This window comes from Scardinius erythrophthalmus (genome assembly GCF_964197995.2).
Source record: "Scardinius erythrophthalmus genome assembly, chromosome: 13".
Taxonomy (NCBI): domain Eukaryota; kingdom Metazoa; phylum Chordata; class Actinopteri; order Cypriniformes; family Leuciscidae; genus Scardinius; species Scardinius erythrophthalmus.
In genome coordinates, this window is record NC_138233.1 from 31861481 (window position 1) to 31883627 (window position 22147).

General features: G+C 36.8%; 1 protein-coding gene across 1 annotated transcript in view; it reads left to right on the forward strand.

Annotated features, from left to right (window-relative positions):
- The window catches only part of il1rapl2 (interleukin 1 receptor accessory protein-like 2), a gene marked incomplete at its 5' end in the record, with an annotated part of 185030 nt that overhangs the window by 159325 nt on the left and 3558 nt on the right, over nt 1-22147 (forward strand). The window contains 4 exons of the mRNA XM_081382112.1: nt 10211-10340; nt 14206-14351; nt 15655-15795; nt 17482-17652. Of these exons, the coding sequence (XP_081238238.1) occupies nt 10211-10340; nt 14206-14351; nt 15655-15795; nt 17482-17652 (588 nt within the window). The remainder of the gene's footprint in view (nt 1-10210; nt 10341-14205; nt 14352-15654; nt 15796-17481; nt 17653-22147) is intronic.

Genomic DNA, 22147 nt, shown 5'->3' on the forward strand with positions numbered 1-22147 from the left:
CAGCAGAATATAAGCATAGTTCCATAAATAGCCAGCAGTTTCTTCAGGTTAATTTAACCTACATGTTTAGCAATGCTTAGCAAATGGATAATTAGGAGAGGACGAAAATGGAGGAATGTAATTGTTGTGCAAGTGGAAATGGTCTCTGGTGCTGTAATATCCATTTTATTAATTTTAATAAATACATTAACAAGCAATACTTTCCAAATAGAAGAGCAGAATAGAAGCAGCAAAACAAGCAGTTTTCAAAGGAAAAAAAATTGCCAGATTTGTATGTTTGAATTCATCTGATATACACACTCCCTGGCCAAAAAAAAGTTGCTGTTTGGATTTAAATAGGCAAATGCTTAAGAGTCTATGACTGGATCATTATTGCAGTGATTATTATGTTTCTATCGTGTTATATGTTTGGCAACAGTTCGTTTAACCCTAATTGATGGAGTGTGTAGCTTTTCATTTCTTAAACAACCATGTAGGGAAGACACATCATGGCCATATTCCAGGATGACTATGTCCAGATTCATCAGGCTCAAACTGTGAAAGAATGGTTGTGAGGAGCATGAAGAAACATTTTCACACATGAATCGGCTCCTCTGAGTCCAGAGCTTAAATTCATTGAAAGTATTTGGGATGTGCTGGTGGAGACTTTACAGAGTGCTGGACTCTTGCATTGACAATACAAGATCTTGACCAAAAATGTATACACATCTTGATGGATATATATATATATATATATATATATATATATATTAGGGGTTGCACGACTACTGATTTCAGCTAGTCGATTTCTTATCAAAACAATACTCGAGTTACTCGACTACTCGTGTTTCATGCTACTGTAAATGAAAAGACATGAAATAGCTAGATCTTATCAATAAACATTATTAATTCATAGCCTAATGCAACAATTACATAAGTAAACTCTCAAAACATTATAATTATGACATTTCATTTTAAAATTTTCATGTAACAGTCTAAAGCCAAATAAATAGCCGTTCTTGCCTTTCATTTCAGACGGGGCCGTTCACATATCGCGTCTTTTCCGCGCTCAAGGTCGACATTTCAAATGTAGGCGCGCAGCGAGCGCGCTCATAATGGAAGCAACGTGGTGCGCTAGTTTTTTCCAGGCGGGTTTTTCCTTCTCATCTCCAGAAATATATCTAGTAGTAAAGCTAATGCAAGGGCTAGAAATCAATTAATCCTTTGCTGATACTTCTTCGTCGTCATCATGGAGAGCGCAGTTCATGGTTGATTGCATAGCAACGTCAGACGCAATGGGAGCGCAAGCGCTTGTAGGAGACAGCGGCAGGGCCGCGCTTTCCGCACGTTTTTAGACGCAATATGTGAACGGCCTCTTGCAGAGTTGGCCAATTACTATATTTTTGTCATGCTTGATGAAATACTTCCACACATCTGACGTGTGGTGTCTGTTGGTGATGTTCGCCATTTTTAATTCATTTATGGTTAATGGACGCTCGAGTAGTCGATTGTTTCCGACAGCGTCGACTAGTGGTTGAAGTAGTCGATCTATCGACTACTCGACTAGTCTATGCAAGCCCTATATATATATATATATATATATATATATATATATATATATGTATATGTCACGGTTCGTCGCAATGAAGAAGAAGAAGATGAGGATAATATCAAACGCTTTAATAATATAAACTCAGGAACAGGAGATCGGGTCAGACATAGACAAACAATACCAGACACTGAACTGAATACAGGCAGTTGTGAGGAAGTGATCAGTGTCCATGGTAACAGATTGGTGGCGGGAAACAGACAGGGAAACACACGTGATGAAAGAAAACAACTGAAAGTCTATGAACTGAACATAATGGTGACTATATATATATATATATATATATATATATATATATATATGAAGAGTTCAGATGCAAAAGCCTCTAAGTGCCATCTGATATTTCTTCTAGAATGATCATTTTTATAAAGCTTGTATATTTAAGTTAAGTAATTTCACTTAAATGAAAATTAATAGGTAATTTGCAGTGCCATTTAAGTGAAATTATTGAACTTTTAACGAATTATTGAATTATTAATTTTCATAATTATTTCATAATGTATTTTGTGAAGTCAGAGTATGTTGTACATGTGAATTATGGGATGAGCTATATTTTGCATAGAAGTATGTGTGCAATGTAACATATGTTCACTTGATACTGTAGGTTTTCTACTGATGATGATACAACAAATGTGTACAGTTGGCATATTCTTTACAAGGAAAGGAATGTTTTCAACTGATGTAATGTACCACAAATGTATACACCGAGGGATGGTTTCTTAATATGGAAAGTGGATTGTGCCATGTGTAAGCATGAGGTTCCATTTTGCATAAGCAACATGTTTTACTATCTTACAAGGAAGTTGTAAGTCCCTCAGTGGTGTATATAAACTCAATCCTTATAGTGTAACCCCAGAGAAACATAGAGGCATGACGGGGTGAGAGGAAGGAGAAACAGAGGCATGAGGGGTGAGGGAAGAGAAACACAGAGAAACATTTACAGCTGGCATGATGGGGTGAAGGGATAGAGAAATGGGGAACAGAGAAATCTGGAATGAAGACCACCTCTCATGTAACCTTATTCTTCCATGCATTACAATGTTTCTATTGTATGTCTGACACATGTATATAAAATAATAAATAAGAGATCTCTTGGTGAAGTAATTGGTGTAGCTTCTGTGATTTAACCATAACAGGGAATAGCATGATTTTCAAATCTAAAATATATAAGATAACTATAATTCATATATATTAGTGCTGTCAAATCGATTAATCAAATCTAACATAAAAGTTTTTATTTACATAATACTGTATGTATGTGTATAAATTATTATATTTATATTTATATATATATATATATATATATTAGTGGGGAGAACAAGCATTTGATACACTGCCGATTTTGCAGGTTTTCCTACTTAGAAAGCATGTAGAGGTCTGTAATTTTTTATCATAGGTACACTTCAACTGTGAGAGACGGAATCTAAAACAAAATGATTTGATGATTTTTGGATTTTTATGATTTTTAAATAATTAATTTGCATTTTATTGCATGACATAAGTATTTGATTACCTACCAACCAGTAAGAATTCCGGCTCTCACAGACCTGTTAGTTGTTCTTTAAGAAGCCCTCCTGTTTTCCACTCATTACCTGTATTAACTGCACCTGTTTGAACTTGTTACCTGTATAAAAGACACCTGTCCACACACTCAATCAAACAGACTCCAACCTCTCCACAATGGCCAAGACCAGAGAGCTGTGTAAGGACATCAGGGATAAAATTGTAGACCTGCACAATGCTGGGATGGGCTACAGGACAATAGGTAAGCAGCTTGGTGAGAAGGCAACAACTGTTGGCGCAATTATTAGAAAATGGAAGAAGTTCAAGATAACGGTCAATCTCCCTCGGTCTGGGTCACCATGCAAGATCTCACCTCATGGGGCATCAATGATCATGAGGAAGGTGAGGGATCAGCCCAGAACTACACGGCAGGACCTGGTCAATGACCTGAAGAGAGCTGGGACCACAGTCTCAAAGAAAACCATTAGTAACACACTACGCCGTCATGGATTAAAATCCTGCAGCACATGCAAGGTCCCCCTGCTCAAGCCAGCGCATGTCCAGGCCCGTCTAAAGTTTGCCAATGACCATCTGGATGATCCAGAGGAGGAATGGGAGAAGGTCATGTGGTTTGATGAAACAAAAATAGAGCTTTTTGGTCTAAACTCCACTCACCGTGTTTGGAGGAAGAAGAAGGATGAGTACAATCCCAAGAACACCATCCCAGCCTAGCCTCTTTTTCCTATTTGTAGTGGAGATGAGTGGTACCCGGTGGGGTCTTCTGCTGTTGTAGCCCATCCGCCTCAAGGTTGTGCGTGTTGTGGCTTCACAAATGCTTTGCTGCATACCTCGGTTGTAACGAGTGGTTATTTCAGTCAAAGTTGCTCTTCTATCAGCTTGAATCAGTCGGCCCATTCTCCTCTGACCTCTAGCATCAACAAGGCATTTTCGCCCACAGGACTGCCGCATACTGGATGTTTTTCCCTTTTCACACCATTCTTTGTAAACCCTAGAAATGGTTGTGCGTGTAAATCCCAGTAACTGAGCAGATTGTGAAATACTCAGACCGGCCCGTCTGGCACCAACAACCATGCCACGCTCAAAATTGCTTAAATCACCTTTCTTTCCCATAAAGCATCATGCCACTTTTAAAATAGAATTTTTGCTTTCTAATGAAATTTCTCTAAAGAACTCTAATTAACTCTTACTTGGTCAAACACCAAACTCAGAGTCTCATTGTGGTGTCAGCTGACATGGCCTGTAAGTTGTATCCATATCCCTCATGAAGGAATGCGTCAGAGACAGATAAACTGTCTAGCTGCCAAAGGAAAGGACTAAAATCACACACCCGGAAATCATCCTCTAATCTGGGATCTGTATTGAATCTAACAGTAACAAAAGCTTCCACTGCTTTACAATACAATACAATACAACAAATGCTACAGTAACTTTCATTTTAGCACTGAGGTGTGCAGTACTTTAACTGTTGATGTACCCATCTGACACAGTCAGTCCAGTGCCTATATAAGACATGTCTTTGTTCCTCTGTTAAACGCCTCCTCTTTCTTTTCAAAGTATTTACTCCTGTCTGAATGCATTTGTAAGGCTCCTCGTCCAACCTCGGGCTGTTGTCAGAAGCAAAATAGCTGGAGATTTCACATTTAATCTGTCGGCTCCCACTAATTTATAACACATTATTCCACGCATTGACTTGGAGACAGCACAGGAAATGGACCCCTTGAAATGTCAACTATCTCTCAATAGATGAACTGGATGCCAGATGACTCCTTTTAGCACTAGAGATCTGCAGGCACTCCACATGAAGTCCATTTGCTGGTAGTGTTATGCAATTAGAGCATCAGTCAGAAGTGTCTGTTACACAGCGACATTTTTTATATATATTTTCTGTCCTAGTGACATTTTCAGAAGTAAGCCAACATCTGCTTTAGACACCCAGAGCACACAAAATGACACGTGCAGTGTTCAGAAAAGCGTAGAATGTAACTATGTAAAAGTATGATTTTGTTTTAATGTTTCTGAAAGTCTCTTATTCACCAAGGCTGCAATTATCTAAACAGATATACAGTTAAAAAATAAAAAATAAAAAAAAAGAATTTAATTCAATAATATAATATAATTATTATTATTATTATTATATTTTTTTTGTATTATAAATTAACCGAACTTTTATATTTTAAAATGCCATTTATTCCTGTGATGCACAGTTGAATTTCAGTATCATTACTGCAGTCTTCAGTATCACATGATCCTTCATGTCCATGATCCATTACTCTTCATCATCCTTCATCGTCCTTGATCATTCTAATATGCTGATTTGCTGCTTATTTATAATGAATTATTGTTGGCGATCACTTAGTATGCATCCATGCTGAATAAAAGTATTAATATCCTTCAAAAAAAAAATCTTTCTGATCCAAAGCTTTTCAATGGTAGTGTGTCATGTTTTCTAGCAGCAATTTTTTTTTTTTTTCAAAATTTATATTACAGTTGTTGTTGTTGTTGTTGTTGTTGTTGTTGTTGTTTTTTCTTGCTTACACACTCAAATCTTCTACCTAATCTTCAGACCAAGTCTGCAAGTTGTGCAAGCACATTCTCTGATTTACACTCAATTTGCTTTTTTCAAAACACTCAACACAGTTCTCTACAGTAGACACATCACTCAAAACTAACAGCACTTTTGTTTCATTTTGAAAACAGTGCCATTCAAATGCCACATTCGTTTACCAATTACCTACGCTGATGATGTGTAAAAACACCTTACACCTAATTTGTTCACTTAAGCCCTATTCGCACGGGATAACTATTACCTGGTGACCTCTAGTCATTTGTAATAATTGCGGAGGATGTCTGTGATCTTAATCCCGTGCGAATTGGCCATGTCTGTAATTTGTTAAGTAAAAATTCCCCCACAAATGACCTACCATATTTGTATATAAGTCATTTGTATATAATTTTCAAGGTTTTTGTTTCCTGTGCGCCTTTTTATCCATCGTTGGCGAAGAATATGTATATGAATATGTATTCATATATGACCCAGAACCCAAAATAATATCAAAACACTCCAACACAGCCTCCATTCTTCGCCAACGATGGACAAAAAGGATACAACTATACAGTCTGCAGAAAGAGAAAGCTGAAAACCATCAGAAGAGCGAAAACAAAAAGAATGATTAGATGGATATGGATGGCATGTATAGCAGCATGTGGTTTGGAACATTCTTCTGTTTATGATATATCATACAGCTAGACCTATAACGACAAGACATTTCCAAGCAATAGCCCATTGACATCATATCCGGGAGATAAGTCCGTAATTCGAGTAAAATCACAGGCTTCACTTATCCCGTGCAAATAGGGCTTTAGAAATAAAATCTCAATGTTTTGAAAAGCAAATATATTTTCACCCTTGAATTTCTGTTTATTTTACAAATATATATGTACTGAATATGCATACAAGTCAAGTCACCTTTATGTCTATAGTGCTTTATACTATACAGACTGTTTCAAAGCTGCTTGACAATAGTAACTACTAACAATTTTTTTCAAAATTCCACTGTTAATAAGCTCTAAGAAAACCAAGTGTCAGTATTCAGCTCAAGTCAGTTCAGTGTTGATTTAGTTCAGTTCAATAACTTTAAAGTTTATTAATCATGCAACAATTGTGATACATACTGTATATACAGTGTCTTTGTGCACATAGATGTGTGAGTGCTATGACAAGACTCAAGATAGTTGTGTTTTACATGTCATACCGTGTGTATTTTGAAATGTATATGCTAATCATTTGATGGTTTGCGTAGTTACCATGCAAAAACAGCATTTTTAGAAGAGTTAAAATAGTTTTGAATGAACTGTTTGCTTTAGCAAGAGATGTGTGATGTTGTGCATTTTGTGTGCATTTTTGTGTGTGTGGAGTTTAGAGAAAAGGAGCATAGTTTCAGAAATTGTGTGTAAATAAAAAAACAAATGTAAATCGTGTGACACTGAAGACTGGAGTAATTCAGCTTTGCATCACAGGACTAAATTACATTTTAGAATATATTAAAATAGAAAACACTTAATGTAAATTATAATAATATTTCATAATGTAATTTTTTGTACCCGTATGTACACAGTTCCTGGATCAATGTCTACATTTGCTAAAATAACACACAATGGCATGCCCGACTCATTATTTGATCAGACTGCCAAATGTCAAGACATTTTAACACATAACTGGACAAAAAAAGAAAATTGCTAAATTAACTCGTCACATTCCATTAGGTATGTCAGTACATTAGGCGGCATACACTGAAAGTATCCCGCACACACAGCCTTGTTCTTTAAAGAAGTGGTTTTGCTTTGGTCAGTGACACTCTCTCACACTGCTGCCACCTGCTCAGATTCACAGATGTGACAGTGATGCTCACCTCCGGGGTCAGGGGTCAGCCCACAGTCAGTCTGTTCAGTGCGTGACAGAGCTCAACATCACCTGTGTTCACAGCGCAGGTGGACAGCACTGACTCCCCTGAACCAGAGAGAGCACAATGAAAACTTTTGCTGGTTTGAAGGTGAATGGTGCAATGTCTGCACCAAACTAATTTTTGTGGACTTTGTAAGTTCGCCGCTCAATGCCACAGTGCTGGAGTGTCTTTGGTGCTTTTCAGAGAATTGCTGAGGTGTTTGATCCTCTTTTGTGTCACTGGGCCCTATTTTAAAGATCTAAGCGCATGGTCTAAAGCGCACAGCGCAAGTGCACTTAGGGCGCTGAATCCACTTTTGCTGGTTGAACGACGGCAAAATGGTCGGCGCGCTCGGCTCATGGTCTTGTAAGTTCGCCGCTCAATGCCACAGTGCTGGAGTGTCTTTGGTGCTTTTCAGAGAATTGCTGAGGTGTTTGATCCTCTTTTGTGTCACTGGGCCCTATTTTAAAGATCTAAGCGCATGGTCTAAAGCGCACAGCGCAAGTGCACTTAGGGCGCTGAATCCACTTTTGCTGGTTGAACGACGGCAAAATGGTCGGCGCGCTCGGCTCATGGTCTAAAAGGGTTGCCCCTATTCTCTTAATGAGTATGTTTTAGGCGTCATGTGAAATAAACCAATCAGAGTCTCATCTCCCATTCCCTTTAAAAGCCAATTGAGCTCACGCCATGGCGGATTCACTATTTACATGGGGGAATTTGCAAGCGGAAAAACTGAACGCTTCTCAAGAGAGGAAACGGATCTGCTCGTGCGCGAGGTTAAAGCACGCAAGCAGACCATCTATGAGACAAGCGGATTCCACCATATTTTTATGTACACAATATTAATTTTTACATTGTAATCCTTTTATTTTTAATATTTGGCATGTTTGTGTGTTGCTGCATGCTCCATGTTTAGTTTTTTTCTTTTAGGTTGAATCATCTTAAACAAGCTTTTACTTCAGTCCAATTCTTAAAATAGTATTTTGATTATTCTGAGCACCAGATGATGTTCGTGATTCTTACATACTATTCAGACTAAAATGAATGTGAAAACTGAAAAAAAAAAAGCGCTATACATAGCTCATGTTTAGATTGTATGCAAGGTTGACCCTGATCATTGAGGAAGAAGTATTTTATTATGTATGAGAAACCATCTGCAAATTCTTCAACAGTGAATTTGATGTTGCTCATCCTAGTAACATAAACACAATGATCCTCAGACACACTGGATATGATTACAGGAGCAAACTGGATAAGTATTCACCATTAAAACATTGTGGCTGGCCATAGCCTCATTCATTTGCATCTCCTACCATTTTCTGTCTCTTAAAAGCTGTAATTACAGGCAGAGGAAGCTCTTCACTGCCTGTGCTGTTAATGCTGTTGAAAGCCCTGGAGGGTTTTTAGACATTATTTGCATATAATCAGCATAGGCTATGTGAGAATAGTGGATCAGTGCAGTAAATAAAGCAGTATTATTCAGCAGGTAGCTAATGGCAGTGAGTTTACTCTGAATACGCTTGTCTTAGTAGTACTGCAACATGAAAACAATAGTTCTCTATTCAGTCAGCATTCGGGTAATTAAAAGACAAGCATTTCCACACTGTTGATCTAATGAAACTGTATGTTAAGTTTTATCATTTGAAGGATTCAGAGCATAAAACCTAAAAAATAAATAAAGTTTTTGCATCCCGATCTATGCGTTTAAAGACCACATTAAAAAAGTATTTCATCCAGAAAATAGATGAAAAACAATCTCTATACCCGCATTTGGTGCGGGATTGTGCGCTACATCTTACTCAGTTATCGTGAGAGCACTAAATCAAAGATCAATGCCAGCACAACACAGAAGTGGACGTGGGTGGAAGCGTTCGCTCTATCAGTGGGCAGACGCGCGGAAACCGGAGGTGTAGAAAGAGGAGGTCAGCGTAAATGAAACAGTGCCAAACGTCTTTTTGTGGGAAATAGGTCATTGCTCTTTAGGTGTCTGAGAACATGATTAGAATGTGTAAGGTTTAAGGCCAGTATTATAATTTATTTTTTTACTTAAAGGTTGTTACACCACTTGACATTTACATTAAAATGTTTATTTAAAATGTATAAATTCAGATAAATTAATGTTGTGGGGGAAAAAAAGAACTTTTTTTTTACATGTTTTTATTTTATTTTTATTTTTTACATATACCAAATTCCATTTGAAAGTGATGTACAGTGTTTGTCTGATGACAGTGTTGGCAGGCGTCTCGCAGACAGATGAACAAGATGCTGTGGGCATGTTTACTTTCACCCAGTCCTTTTCTATGTGGGTGAGAATATGAGTAAATGTCTGTGAGAGTTTCTTACTTTGACCTTTGGTTGCTTTTAAAGGGTCTTGGTCTGATTTGACTGCAGCAATGCATTAGTTCTTTCAAATGGACCTTTTTATTCATTTGCTGCATTTCTCTCTGATATCCTTCCCTTGAAACACCGGTTTAAAGTGTTCACATGTCTGTTATATATGGGTTTGTTTATCCAGGTCATTGTAGGATCTGCTCTTGAATCTCCTAGCATGAGTGAAGAAACAATTTATTTATTTATTTTTTTTATCATGCAGGAACAGATTTTATCTATTTAATGCTGATTAATTTCTTGTGGTTTTCTTTTTCTTTTTTGGCAGGCATGCGTCTCATCTTGGACTGCAAGGCTTTTTTCGGCTACAGCGGTGATTCTAAGCCCATCATCTACTGGATGAAGGGGGATAAGTTTGTAGAGGAGTTGGAAGGACACATAAGAGAGAGTGAAGTCAGGTACTGTTTTGTGGGCTTATTACCTGTTACTACTTGAATTAAGAACAATAAACTATAAATAGCTAAAGCATGCATGATTTCCCAGATCTGAAACTGAAGAGCAGACTAGGATTATATAACAGAACACTAACAACCTCCAGGAAAGCAGGTGTGACAGCATCCATGGTGATTACTGAGGGCACAGAGACCTCTAGTGGACAAGGGTGCAAAAAGATGTACTCTGGATAGAACAGAATAGATTTTTGTTGCTGCATGACAAAAAAACCCAAAACAAGCTATTTATACTCATTGGGGGAGGGGGGTATGAGTGTGGGGGGATGAGTGTGGGGGTGGTGGTGTTGGGGTGGGGTGGATTCACCCAAGAGAACAGTAATGGTGAGAACATAACACAAATTTTGCAACTGAATTGAATTGAATCTGTTTTTTCTGGCCAAGTATGCCTGAAGATATAAAACAATATATTGTCACATTTTTCAATATATAAAAAGTGTCAATTCCTTATGTATTACTCAACATATTGTAATATATTAACAATATATTATTCTTTATCATTTCAAAATTCATTAAATCATTTTATATAATGATTGTTCAAATATAAGTAAACACATTTTCTTTGCATAAGAATACCATGCTTTGTCCAAAAACACAGACTGTTCAAGTGCATCATCAGTGATCAAACTGTGTCAGTTGAACCCTCGCCACCAAACTTCACATTGTAAGTTTTTGTACATTTTGTAATGGACTGGGCATCCTTCCAGTGGATTTCCCCTGATGTATGTGGGATGTACAGGGATCACACTGAGGGACGAGCTGTTCTACTGATCAATGTGGTTTTTCCCTTGTTATGGTGTCGGAGCTGCCATAGCACTCAATGAGGGATGATGTTTACTCCACAACCATCTAGAAGTTTCTGTCTGACTCTGAATTTCCATACAGTAGTTGTCAGAGGAAGTAAAGTCTTTGCTATGACTTTCTGATAAGTTGAGTTGAGTTCTGTTGTCATTTTATATTATTGCTAATATATGCGAGTGATTGCCAGTTACCCATTGATAGCATTAGGGTGTTCAGTGTTTTGCAAGTGTCTGAAATCTACAATTATTTCAATAGTTTATGATGTGTTCAGATCTAAACTCTGAAGACATGCAGATCTCCAGCAGCAGAACTCAGTGTCTCTGATGTTTACTCAAACTTACATTTTCTTCAGCTGAACATGGACACACACACACACACACACACACACACACACACACACACACACACACACACACACACTTTCGGGCTCTGTCTCGCGCTCTGCCCAAGTAAATCTCATGCCAAATTGGCAACCCTACTTTTGATATGAAACAAAGTCTCAGCTTTCAAACTTTGTAAGTTTTAATACGAAATTCAAACAATATTGTTTTGGCACACTAAATGTGGCATAACAGATTATAAAAAACATTAAAATCTATTTAAAGTACAGACCCTTTCCAAAAAATTAGAATATCATGGAAAAGTTTATTTATTTCCATAATTCCATTCAAAACGTTAAACTTCCATAGATTATAGATTCAGGGCCCACAACTTAAACGATTTCAAGTATTTAGTTGTTTATTTGTACATAATTTGGGCCTCCAGCTCATAAAACCCACGAAAACAGTATTTCAAAAAAATTATTACATGAAATCACACAGTAATTACACAGTGATACCATGGTCATTGAACCAGGTTTTGGTTATTTTGGCAGTGTGGGCAGGTGCAAATCCTGCTGGAAAAGGAAGGAAGCATCTCCATAAAGCTTGTCTGCTGAAGGAAGCATGAAGTGCTCTGAAAATGTCCTGGTAGACGGCTGCGTTGACTCTGGATTTAATAAAGCACAGTGGACCAAAGTCCTCTTTTCTGAAGAGAGCAAATTTTGCATCTCATTTGGAAACCAAGGTCCCAGAGTCTGGAGGAAGAATGGAGAGGCACACAATCCAAGATGCTTGAAGTCCAGTGTGAAGTTTCCACAGTCTGTGTTGGTTTGGGGAGCCATGTCATCGGCTGGTGTTGGTCCACTGTGCTGTCCACTCAACGCAGCCGTCTACCAGGACATTTTCAGAGCACTTCATGCTTTCTTCAGCAGACAAGCTTTATGGAGATGCTGACTTCATTTTCCAGCAGGATTTGCACCTGCCCACACTGCCAAAATAACCAAAACCTGGTTCAATGACCATGGTATCACTGTGTAATTACTGTGTGATTTCATGTAATATTCAAATTTTTTGAAATCCTGTTTTCGTGGGTTTTATGAGCTGGAGGCCCAAATTATGTACAAATAAACAACTAAATACTTGAAATCGTTTAAATTGTGGGCCCTGAATCTATAATCTATGGAAGTTTAACATTTTGAATGGAATTATGGAAATAAATAAACTTTTCCATGATATTCTAATTTTTTGGAAAGGGTCTGTAAATGCTGTTTCTTTTCTATTCATCATAGAAAACAGTTTTCTTTTTTTTATTGTTATAGTATTTCACTATATTACTGTTTCTTTTTTAACAGTATTTTTAATCAAGTAAATGCAGCCTTGGTGAGCCGAAGAGACTTTCAAAAATATAAAAAACATAAACATTTAATAGATTTTCTGGTACTGTATATAAAACAATCAAAGTTATGTTATGCCCCCATTCAGTAATTGTGTTTCACCCACAATGAGGGGACCAAATGTCTGCAGAAGGATAGTAAAACCTAGTGTAAAATATTTGCTATAGGATTAAAGGGACAGTTCAATCAATCACAATGTGTCCATTTCTGAATGATCACTCAAAACCAGGAAAAATGGAAGAACATCTGTTATAATATGCAACCTTGTTTCAGTGATCTGCATAATTCCTTTGAGGGCTTCATCAGTATGAGCCATTATCAGCTGTTATCTATTGATCTTTGATGTCTGTTTGATCTTTATGAAGTACTCTCTCATTTCAGGTGACTAATGCTCCTCAATTACAGAAAGAGATGCTGGAGCCTTATTAATAGTGGAGCTTTCTTCATGTTTCACAAATGAAGAATAAAGAATTCTCATCCGGAAAACAACCAGGTCTCGAGGCTGCATAATGTCACAACTGACAAAGAGCTGTGGAGAATAATGTATTAGATACTTGAACTTATTTTATCTTTAGTAAGCCTAAGGTTTGAAAGGATGGCATTTAAAAGATGGAATGGATACCGTTTCAGTAGTTTCCTTTAAGTATAAAGTACAATATCAGTTTATAAATGATTATAAAATGTCAGTATATCTGTGGCTGAGTTTTTTTTCTTTGTTTGGTTTGTTTGACATATGTCATTTGTATCAACATAAAGCATGGTGGAAATGTTGCAAAAGGATTAATGAATGCTTTGCCTCTTTTCCTTTCTAATTATTTCTATAACTTTGAATGCGATAGTTCACCACAAATCTGTTCCAAAATCTGCATTTCTTTCTTTCCTGGAACAGAAAAGCTATTTTGAAAAATGAAAGTCACTGGGGTCCCAATGTTGTTTTGTCTAAGTTTGACTACCACGCATGTTCAGATAAGAGAGAATCCAAATATGAGAGCGAGATCTAAAGAAAGCAGTTCATCTTAGAGAACCTTCAAATATTGTGAGGCAGTGTGTCTAAAGAAATGAAAGTCTGAACATATTCAGACTGAAATATGAAACTGATCAACAGATGAAGTTTTCCTATACGGGAAAATACTGTTTGTTCAGTATATTCATTAAAGCCATGATATTTCTCCTAGTTGCATTCAGATAGTGTTTACACATTGTTAACACATATTCAATGAACATGAATTTACATTAAGGTGATATACAGTATATGTATAAATAGCTTGGAAGTGTGCTAAAGCATGTGTGTTTGTGCAGGGTGGTGCGAGAGTTTCTGGGGGAGAAGGAGGTGGAGCTGTCTCTGATCTTTGATGCTGTGGATGAGATGGACATGGGCAACTACACCTGTAATGTGGAGAACCATATTGGCCGTGGCAGTGGAAGTGCTATCCTGCAGAAGAAAGGTAAATCACTGGGAACGATCTCGTACGGCACATAAATGTTCTGCATGTTTTCAGCTCAGCTGTCGACACAGCAGTAGACCTGGGGCTATTCCACAAAGAAGGTTATGCGACTTACTTGGGTAAGTTTACTCTGAGTTAGCAGATAACCTCAACTTTCGGTTCCAAAACCTGAGGTAAATTTCAGGGGTATGAAAGTGGCCATAGCAAATTATTTTCTGAACACAACTTTCTCCGGAGCAGGTAGCAATGCTTATTTTACTCCAATTCATTTATTTTATCCTCATCTCATACATTGTGGATCTGCACTCAACAGTTTTTGTTAGATCTTTCTTTTTTTAATGTATAATTAGCATAAAAAAAAAAACAGAATTCTTGTTCACAGTAATAAAAAAACTGATAAAAAATTAAAAGATACGATTGAAGAAGAAATTATTACACAACTGCCCCGTAGGTGGCGATATGCACTAAGAATGTAAATCATCATTTAACAAAAGAAGTATGGTGGGCTTCTTCTTAGCATCCATTTCCATGGTGACTCCTGGATTCGGCGTTCGGTTGAGAATGTCTTTGTGTGTCACCATTATCTCTGATCTTCATACTCCGGGTTGACTGAACTTACTCAAGAACATGGATTTGAACCGGCTTACCTCGACTAACATTGGGTTCAATCAACCGAGAGTTCAGGGTACATGCCTGTTTCTCAGTGTATTATCGTTTGCTATCTTCCCTCATCCCAAAAATACCAATTGTACCATTAATTGTACGTGCTCTCTGTGTAAGAGAATGGCTGTAGTCTAACTTTTTGACTCTCACTGATGAAGATGTGACTGCTTTGCTTTACCACACCAATAGTGGGCGCTGACATAAACTCCACTTGTGCTGTGGGCTTGAAAAAAGGGTCTTATCATCCTTTTGTTTTGTTTTTGTTTTTTCTGCAGTGCATTCCACGTATTGCTGCATGTTTTGGCTTATGAATTTCACCTGTGAATTAAGGTTACTCAGTCAGCCTAAAGTAATAAATCCCAGATACATATATAAAATCCATCCTTTAGGAATCTATGGATTTGGATTGAAAGGTGGAGGATCACTTTTTTTCCCCTAAGAGCAGCTGCTATGACCTTGGCTACAAAAGACTGGTGATTTGGTGGTGGAAATCACATTTTGTTTGCATGTAATGACCAATGATCAGTTTTAAATGTATAGACATAAAGAAGATTGATTATATTGATTTTGCCCATTCTCTTGCTGCACATTACCATGGACAGTGAAGACGTGATGAAAGTGTGTTCCTGTTCTCATGTAGACATGTACAGGTTGGAGTTGGTTGGTGGTCTGGGTGCGATCATGCTGTTATTGGGGATCTTCACTGCCATCTATAAGTGCTATAATGTGGAGATCATGCTGTGCTACCGCCGACACTTCGGCAGCGATGAGGCAGATGATGGTACGTAACAATAGTATTAATAACATTACTACTAATAATAATAATTTTTTTTTTTTATGCATTGATTAATTGTCCTGAACACTTGGATCAGCTGAGATGGCTCTAAATAATGGCTTTTTCTCCCTACAAACATGCCTAAAAATACATCTAACAAACAGTTAGCTATACAATTTAAGTAAAAACAGAAATATTCTTCATGGAGAGCAGCTTACCCTTACTCACAGTAACTAAACCACAAAGTACTTGCATCACAACTAAAACAATTCAGTCATTTTACAGAATTAAATGCATCCAATGGCACAGTTACCAAACAGACAAACGAACAGGTCCAGGGCCACAGAAGTGCTTCTTGACCTGTACTGAAACATTCAGACAGTGCAGAGCATAGAGAGCATTTCTGTTCATGTTCCAACATCTCATCATTCACCGAACAGTGGGAGCAAATGAAGGAGCGATTCATATTTTGAAATGGAACCAGACAATGGTACATGATTATGTGTTTGCTGATTATGATTGTGGGTAGGCCTACAGAATATGATGTTTAGTGTCCACATATTTTTGGCCATTTAGTGTACAGTTTATTGTAATGTGGAAATGGGAATAAGAACACAGGATAATAATATATGTATAAAACATGTCATCTTGCAGATTTTTTTGACAAGTATTAGCTGGTAAGCATGCTTTAAAAAAATATATGCTTCATGTTTTTTTGTTTTTCTTTCTAACACTACTAAGGGAAAATGAATTAACTAAATTAATATAATCATGTGACCCTGAAGGAGGCATAAACATATATTAGTCACTGCAACATTGAAACGAGTGTTGTTTTAATAAACAACCAGGTGCTATCTAGTTATGCAAAATGCAATTCTTTCATCAAAACACATTAAAATGTTTAAAATCCAAACTGATCTCACAAGAAAGCGTGATTTTTCGCGATTCATTAAGCGTGAAGCTGCACCTCTGAACTTAACCCTTAGTGGAGTGAGAGCAGGTCATACAAATGAGACCATACCAGTTTGCCACCAATTTTCCAAAAATGTAAAATAGAAACACATTTTCATGATACTGTGTTTTACAAATCACCTGTGAAACATAATTTGGCAAATGTAAAGACTCTTTCATGCAAAAAGTGAAATGAATAAGCCTCATGTTGAAAGAAATGCAAATGTCTGTACAGTTGAGAGCGCAGCTCAAACCTTTCAGCTGTGCTGCCATTCTGGATAGCAGAAGATTAAGAACAGGAGAAGAAAGTTCAACACTCTTACTTCAGCAATAAAATAATAATAATAATTAAAAAAAATTCCAACACACATGTTTATCTAAAGTCCTTCTGCTTTTTGGTGTGGTTGAATTGGATCCTCGAAATTCAGCAGCAAAGGCATTGGTTAATAAAGTCAGAGTAAAGGCATAAAGTGTATATTTATGGTTTTGTTCAGTTTCTCTAAAAGCAAATATAACTCACCATAGAAAAAATAAACAAGTAATTTTTAGTATTTCTTTTTACTTTATATGAATGATTTTTCTCATATTTTAAGTATTTTAGATTTATATTATATCAATTTAAAATAATACATTAAATATAAGTTCTAATTAATTTGGCTTTGACAAATTAGAGTATTGTAGTAATTAGTATAAAATTACGTTGTTGTTTTTTTCAATGTACAACTTATCTGTTCTTTTCAGACAACAAGGAATATGATGCCTACCTCTCTTACACCAAAGTGGACTTGGAGTCAGTGGAGCGAGAGATGAGTGAGGAGGAGCTGTTTGCTCTGGAGATCTTACCCGACGTTCTGGAGAAACACTACGGATATAAACTCTTCATTCCACACCGGGACCTCATACCCAGCAGCAGTAAGAACAACACCCTGCCATTTCACATCCCTTTTCATTCATGAGTGCAAATTAGAATTTAATCACAGGCGCATGACTGACACGGCCTTGCGCACAAGCCTGCTGGAGGCATACACACAGTGTTACGGAAGTGTTTCTGCCTTGTAACTGCAGCTCAATTCTAGGGTACTGGAAAGATATGTGAGGGATAATGTCCCAAAATAAGCACTAATAGGTGTCCTGTGGCCTGTACCACAAAGTGAGTTCAACAAACTCAGGGTTCCAGGATTGGTTTTGCTTTGACAAAACCGAACAAGTCCAACCCCTCATTATAAACGTTTGCCTACTCAAACTGGATCCTGAGTTTGTGATTAGTCCACATGCACAGAGAAGTATGACATTTGCAGAAAACAGAGAGCCATGTGAAACTAGGAGAGAGATTCACTTCCTTTGAGTGGTTTACTTCTGAGCTGATGACAAAGAGCTTGTTATTAACAATATGAAGAGTTGAAACGCATTTAACTCAGCAAGAAGAAACTGAAATGCTTGAATATCATATTTTACACACAAAGCAGTTTCAAACATCATGAAATTATAGTCTGTGAGTCATTTCAGCCTTTGTTACCAAGTCAAAGTCCTCAAACTATTAAATAAAAGGCAAAAAATGTGAATGCAACAATACTGACTGATTTATTCAAACCTATATGAACATAGTGACAGTAAAATATGTTTTTCTGCACTTACTGTTCAATGGCCACACACAGATAACGGCAGTTCAAATATCTGAATGTCTCTACATTCATGGCCGACGCTGTCATGAGCAGAACAAGCTCTCGCTTCTCTCCACAGCAGATTGTGACACTGCAGGTGCGACAGATGTTCCCCTCCACGGGGAGAATCAGGACGATGAGGAAAGAAACGGAAACACAGCAATGTAGCACACAGAGCTCATGTGCCTTCTACTGTTGAAGCACTGGCCAATAAGCCAAGTTCTTAAGGTTCGAAATCCAGTCATTCCGAATTTCCAATCCGTGCGATCAGGAGTTTGCATGAGGGTAAAAAAAAAAGATCCCCATGCAGATTTTGTTCATGTTCAAGATGATGAATTTGTTGCACTGACCAACAGGAAAGTCATACATCATTACACAATTGACAATGGACCTGTTTTTGTGCGCAAAATGTCACTAAAATTCCGATAATGTGATGCACCTTTAGTAATGTATTCAATATATTCACTGAAATGGTTTCATATGAAAAGTATCAGCGTAATAAAAAAAGTCATGTGTTATAACTTATAAGTAAAATTTCACAGAGTATGTTCCTTGCCTGGTAATTTATATAAGTGTTTTAATATGTAAAAATGTTTTTTATTGATTTTACCCCAGCATGTTTCTCCATGATGGTGGTACTACATGGACGTTTATTTTTTATTTTTTAATAAGCAGTGAAGCTATTTTCTTTCTAATCTACTTAAAGGGGTCATATAATGCCATTTTTGTACAAGCTAATCTGATTCTTTAGGGTCCAAATTAAAAGTTTGTAATATACTTTAATTAAAAATTCTCATTAGTATTGTAAGAAAACACTCATTTTACCTGGTCAAAAACAGCTCTGTTTTCAGCACGCCATTTAAGTGCATGTGTCTTTAAATGATAATGAGCTTTGCTCACCCCGCCCCTCTGTTCTGTGTGTACACCGTTTGTAACACAATAACCATAACGCGTTGTTCATTATAAACGTGGGATTATGAATTATATTGATAACGTCGTACATAAAAAACATGTCATAATGTACCTGAGTGTAAAAATAGCCGCATTCATTGTGAAGCGTGCAAGCGATTTGCAAAGATTAATATAAATATTAATATAAAGGTTAATAAAACGTTACACTCACTTCTTCTTCTGGAGGTGCAGCAGGAACACGAATAGTTGGTACCGATCCTTTTTTCAGGAGCAGCTTCTTAGCAAATAACCAGCTTTATACTGATCCTCGTTTGTAAAGCAGTCTGGTGTGTGAAATGATTCGCGCAAGTACATGACAGCATTGACGTTGATCGTGGGGAATATTCCCTTCGAAAACAAACTCAGCCACTGCGTCTTCAGCGGTTCGGATTTAGAAACATCAAAATGATTGCTGTGTTCCTTATTACACCCAAGAACAGAACACCACAATCACTTAGAAGCCATTCTGCTCATAGACAGAGCTCCAGTGAGTATCAACAATGACGCGCAGACTATGATGACAGACAGCTCGCTCACGAGCGAGGACGGGACTGTGTTGAAGCGCTGCTGTCAATCACAAATCGTGGGAGGGGCGTCCGACCGTGTGACGTCACTAGGTCGAACGGCTTGATTTTGGAGATTGGAATACATATAAGGAGATTAAAAAAAAAACACTGGATGGATTTTTATCATTTTATGATGGTTGTGTACAGGCACTGCCAACACACATTTCAGTACAATCAACTTGTAAAAGTGCATGTACCATTATATGACCCCTTTAAGGTTTTCTTAAGGCTTTTTCTCTGATATTTGGACAGTTGTATCAAATAACATTTTTTGATTTTAATGATTTTATGAAAAATATCTCAAAACATTTGAATATAGTATTTCAGAACATGCTCATCACAGTTTAGGTGATTTCAAATAATTGTTTGAATTATTAGTGTGTTTTTTTGTTTTTTTTTTATAAATAAATTAATAGATTAAATCATTTTCAGTTTTTGTGGAAAAAATACATAAAAGTCTTGTGGGTTGTTGCCCTGGCGGTGCTGCACGGTTGTTAAGGTGCTCGTTCTAATTGTAATACGGTCGTTGAGATATGTGTGTGTGACAGAGAGAGAGAGAGAGAAAGATATAGTTGCTGAGGTTCTGACGGATTGCTAGGGCATTTCTATGTGTTTGCTACGCTGTTGTGATTGATCGTCTGCAGTTGCTTGAGTGTTCTGGGTGATTGCTGGGCCATTTCTCTGAAGTATGGTGTTCTAGCACATTGCTCCCAGCTGCTCAAATGTTCTGGATGGTTGCTAGTGTAGGTGGTTTCTCACTGCCCACCATAGGCGATGATCCTGTGGGTGTTCGGGGGCTCTAGCACCCACGGAAAAACACAAGATATTCTCCATTCATTTTATCCAATCAAAAACTATTGAGATTCGGGAATGTGTGTTTTAGAGACCAGCTGCAGGGTAAGACAAGTCAAGTCAAGTCACATTTATTTATATAGTGCTTTTTACAATCCAGATTGCTTCAAAGCTGCTTTACAGAGATAACAGGAAAATAATGCAACAAAGTTTGTTTCCAGAAGAAAATAGTGTTACAGTCCAGCTTAAGTAAGTTCAGTGATGTTTCATTTTTGTTGTAAACAAGTAATTAATTTAGTTCATTTATACACTACCGTTCAAAAGTTTGGGGTCAGTAAGATTTTTTTTTATGTTTTTAAAAGGAGTATCTTCTGCTCACCAAGGCTGCATTTATTTGATAAAAAACAATAATAAAAAACAGTAATATTGTGAAATATTATGACAATTGAAAATGACTGGTTTCTATTTTAATATATTTTAAACTGTAATTTATTCCTGTGATCAAAGCTGAATTTTCAGCATCAATACTCCAGTCTTCAGTGTCACATGATCCTTCAGAAATCATTCTAATATGATGATTTGATGCTCAAGAAACATTCATTATTATTATCAGTGTTGAAAACAGTTGTGTACAATTTTTTTTCAAAATTCTTTGATGAATAGAAAGTTCAAAAGAACAGCATTTATTTAAAATAGAATATTTTCTAACATTATAAATGTCTTTACTGTAACTTTTGATCAGTTTAACTCATCCTTGATGAATAAAAGTATTGATTTATTTTATTTCTTTCCCCCAAAAACAAAATTAAAATTCTTACTGACCCCAAACTTTTGAACGGTAGTGTTTAATGTTACAAAAGCTTTAGATTTCAGATAAATGCTGTTCTTTTGAACTTTCTATTCATCATAGCATCATGAAATAAAAATGTAAATAACTGTTTTCAACACTGATAATAATCGTAAATGTTTCTTGAGCATCAAATCATCATATTAGACTGATTTCTGAAGGATCATGTGACACTGAAGACTGGAGTAATGATGCTGAAAATTCAGCTTTGATCACAGGAATAAATTACACTTTACTGTATATTCACATTGAAAACAGCTGTTTTAAATTGGGAATAATATTTCACAATATTACTGTTTTTGTTTGTATTTTTAATAAAATAAATGCAGCCTTGCTGAGTAGACGATACTTCTTTTAAAAACATTAAAAATCTTACTGACCCCAAACTTTTGAACGGTTAGTGTATATAAAGCCGCTCTGGAGAAAACCGTGATCAGTTCAGTTCTTATATAATGGTGTCAATGCAGGCAGATCAATATTATTGTTGAATCACATAGAGCCTAGATATCATCATATAGAGACTGTGTCTGTTCCCTGAATTAGAAAATACAAAAAACTTACTAAGGGTAAACATTTTATTGATGTTCAAC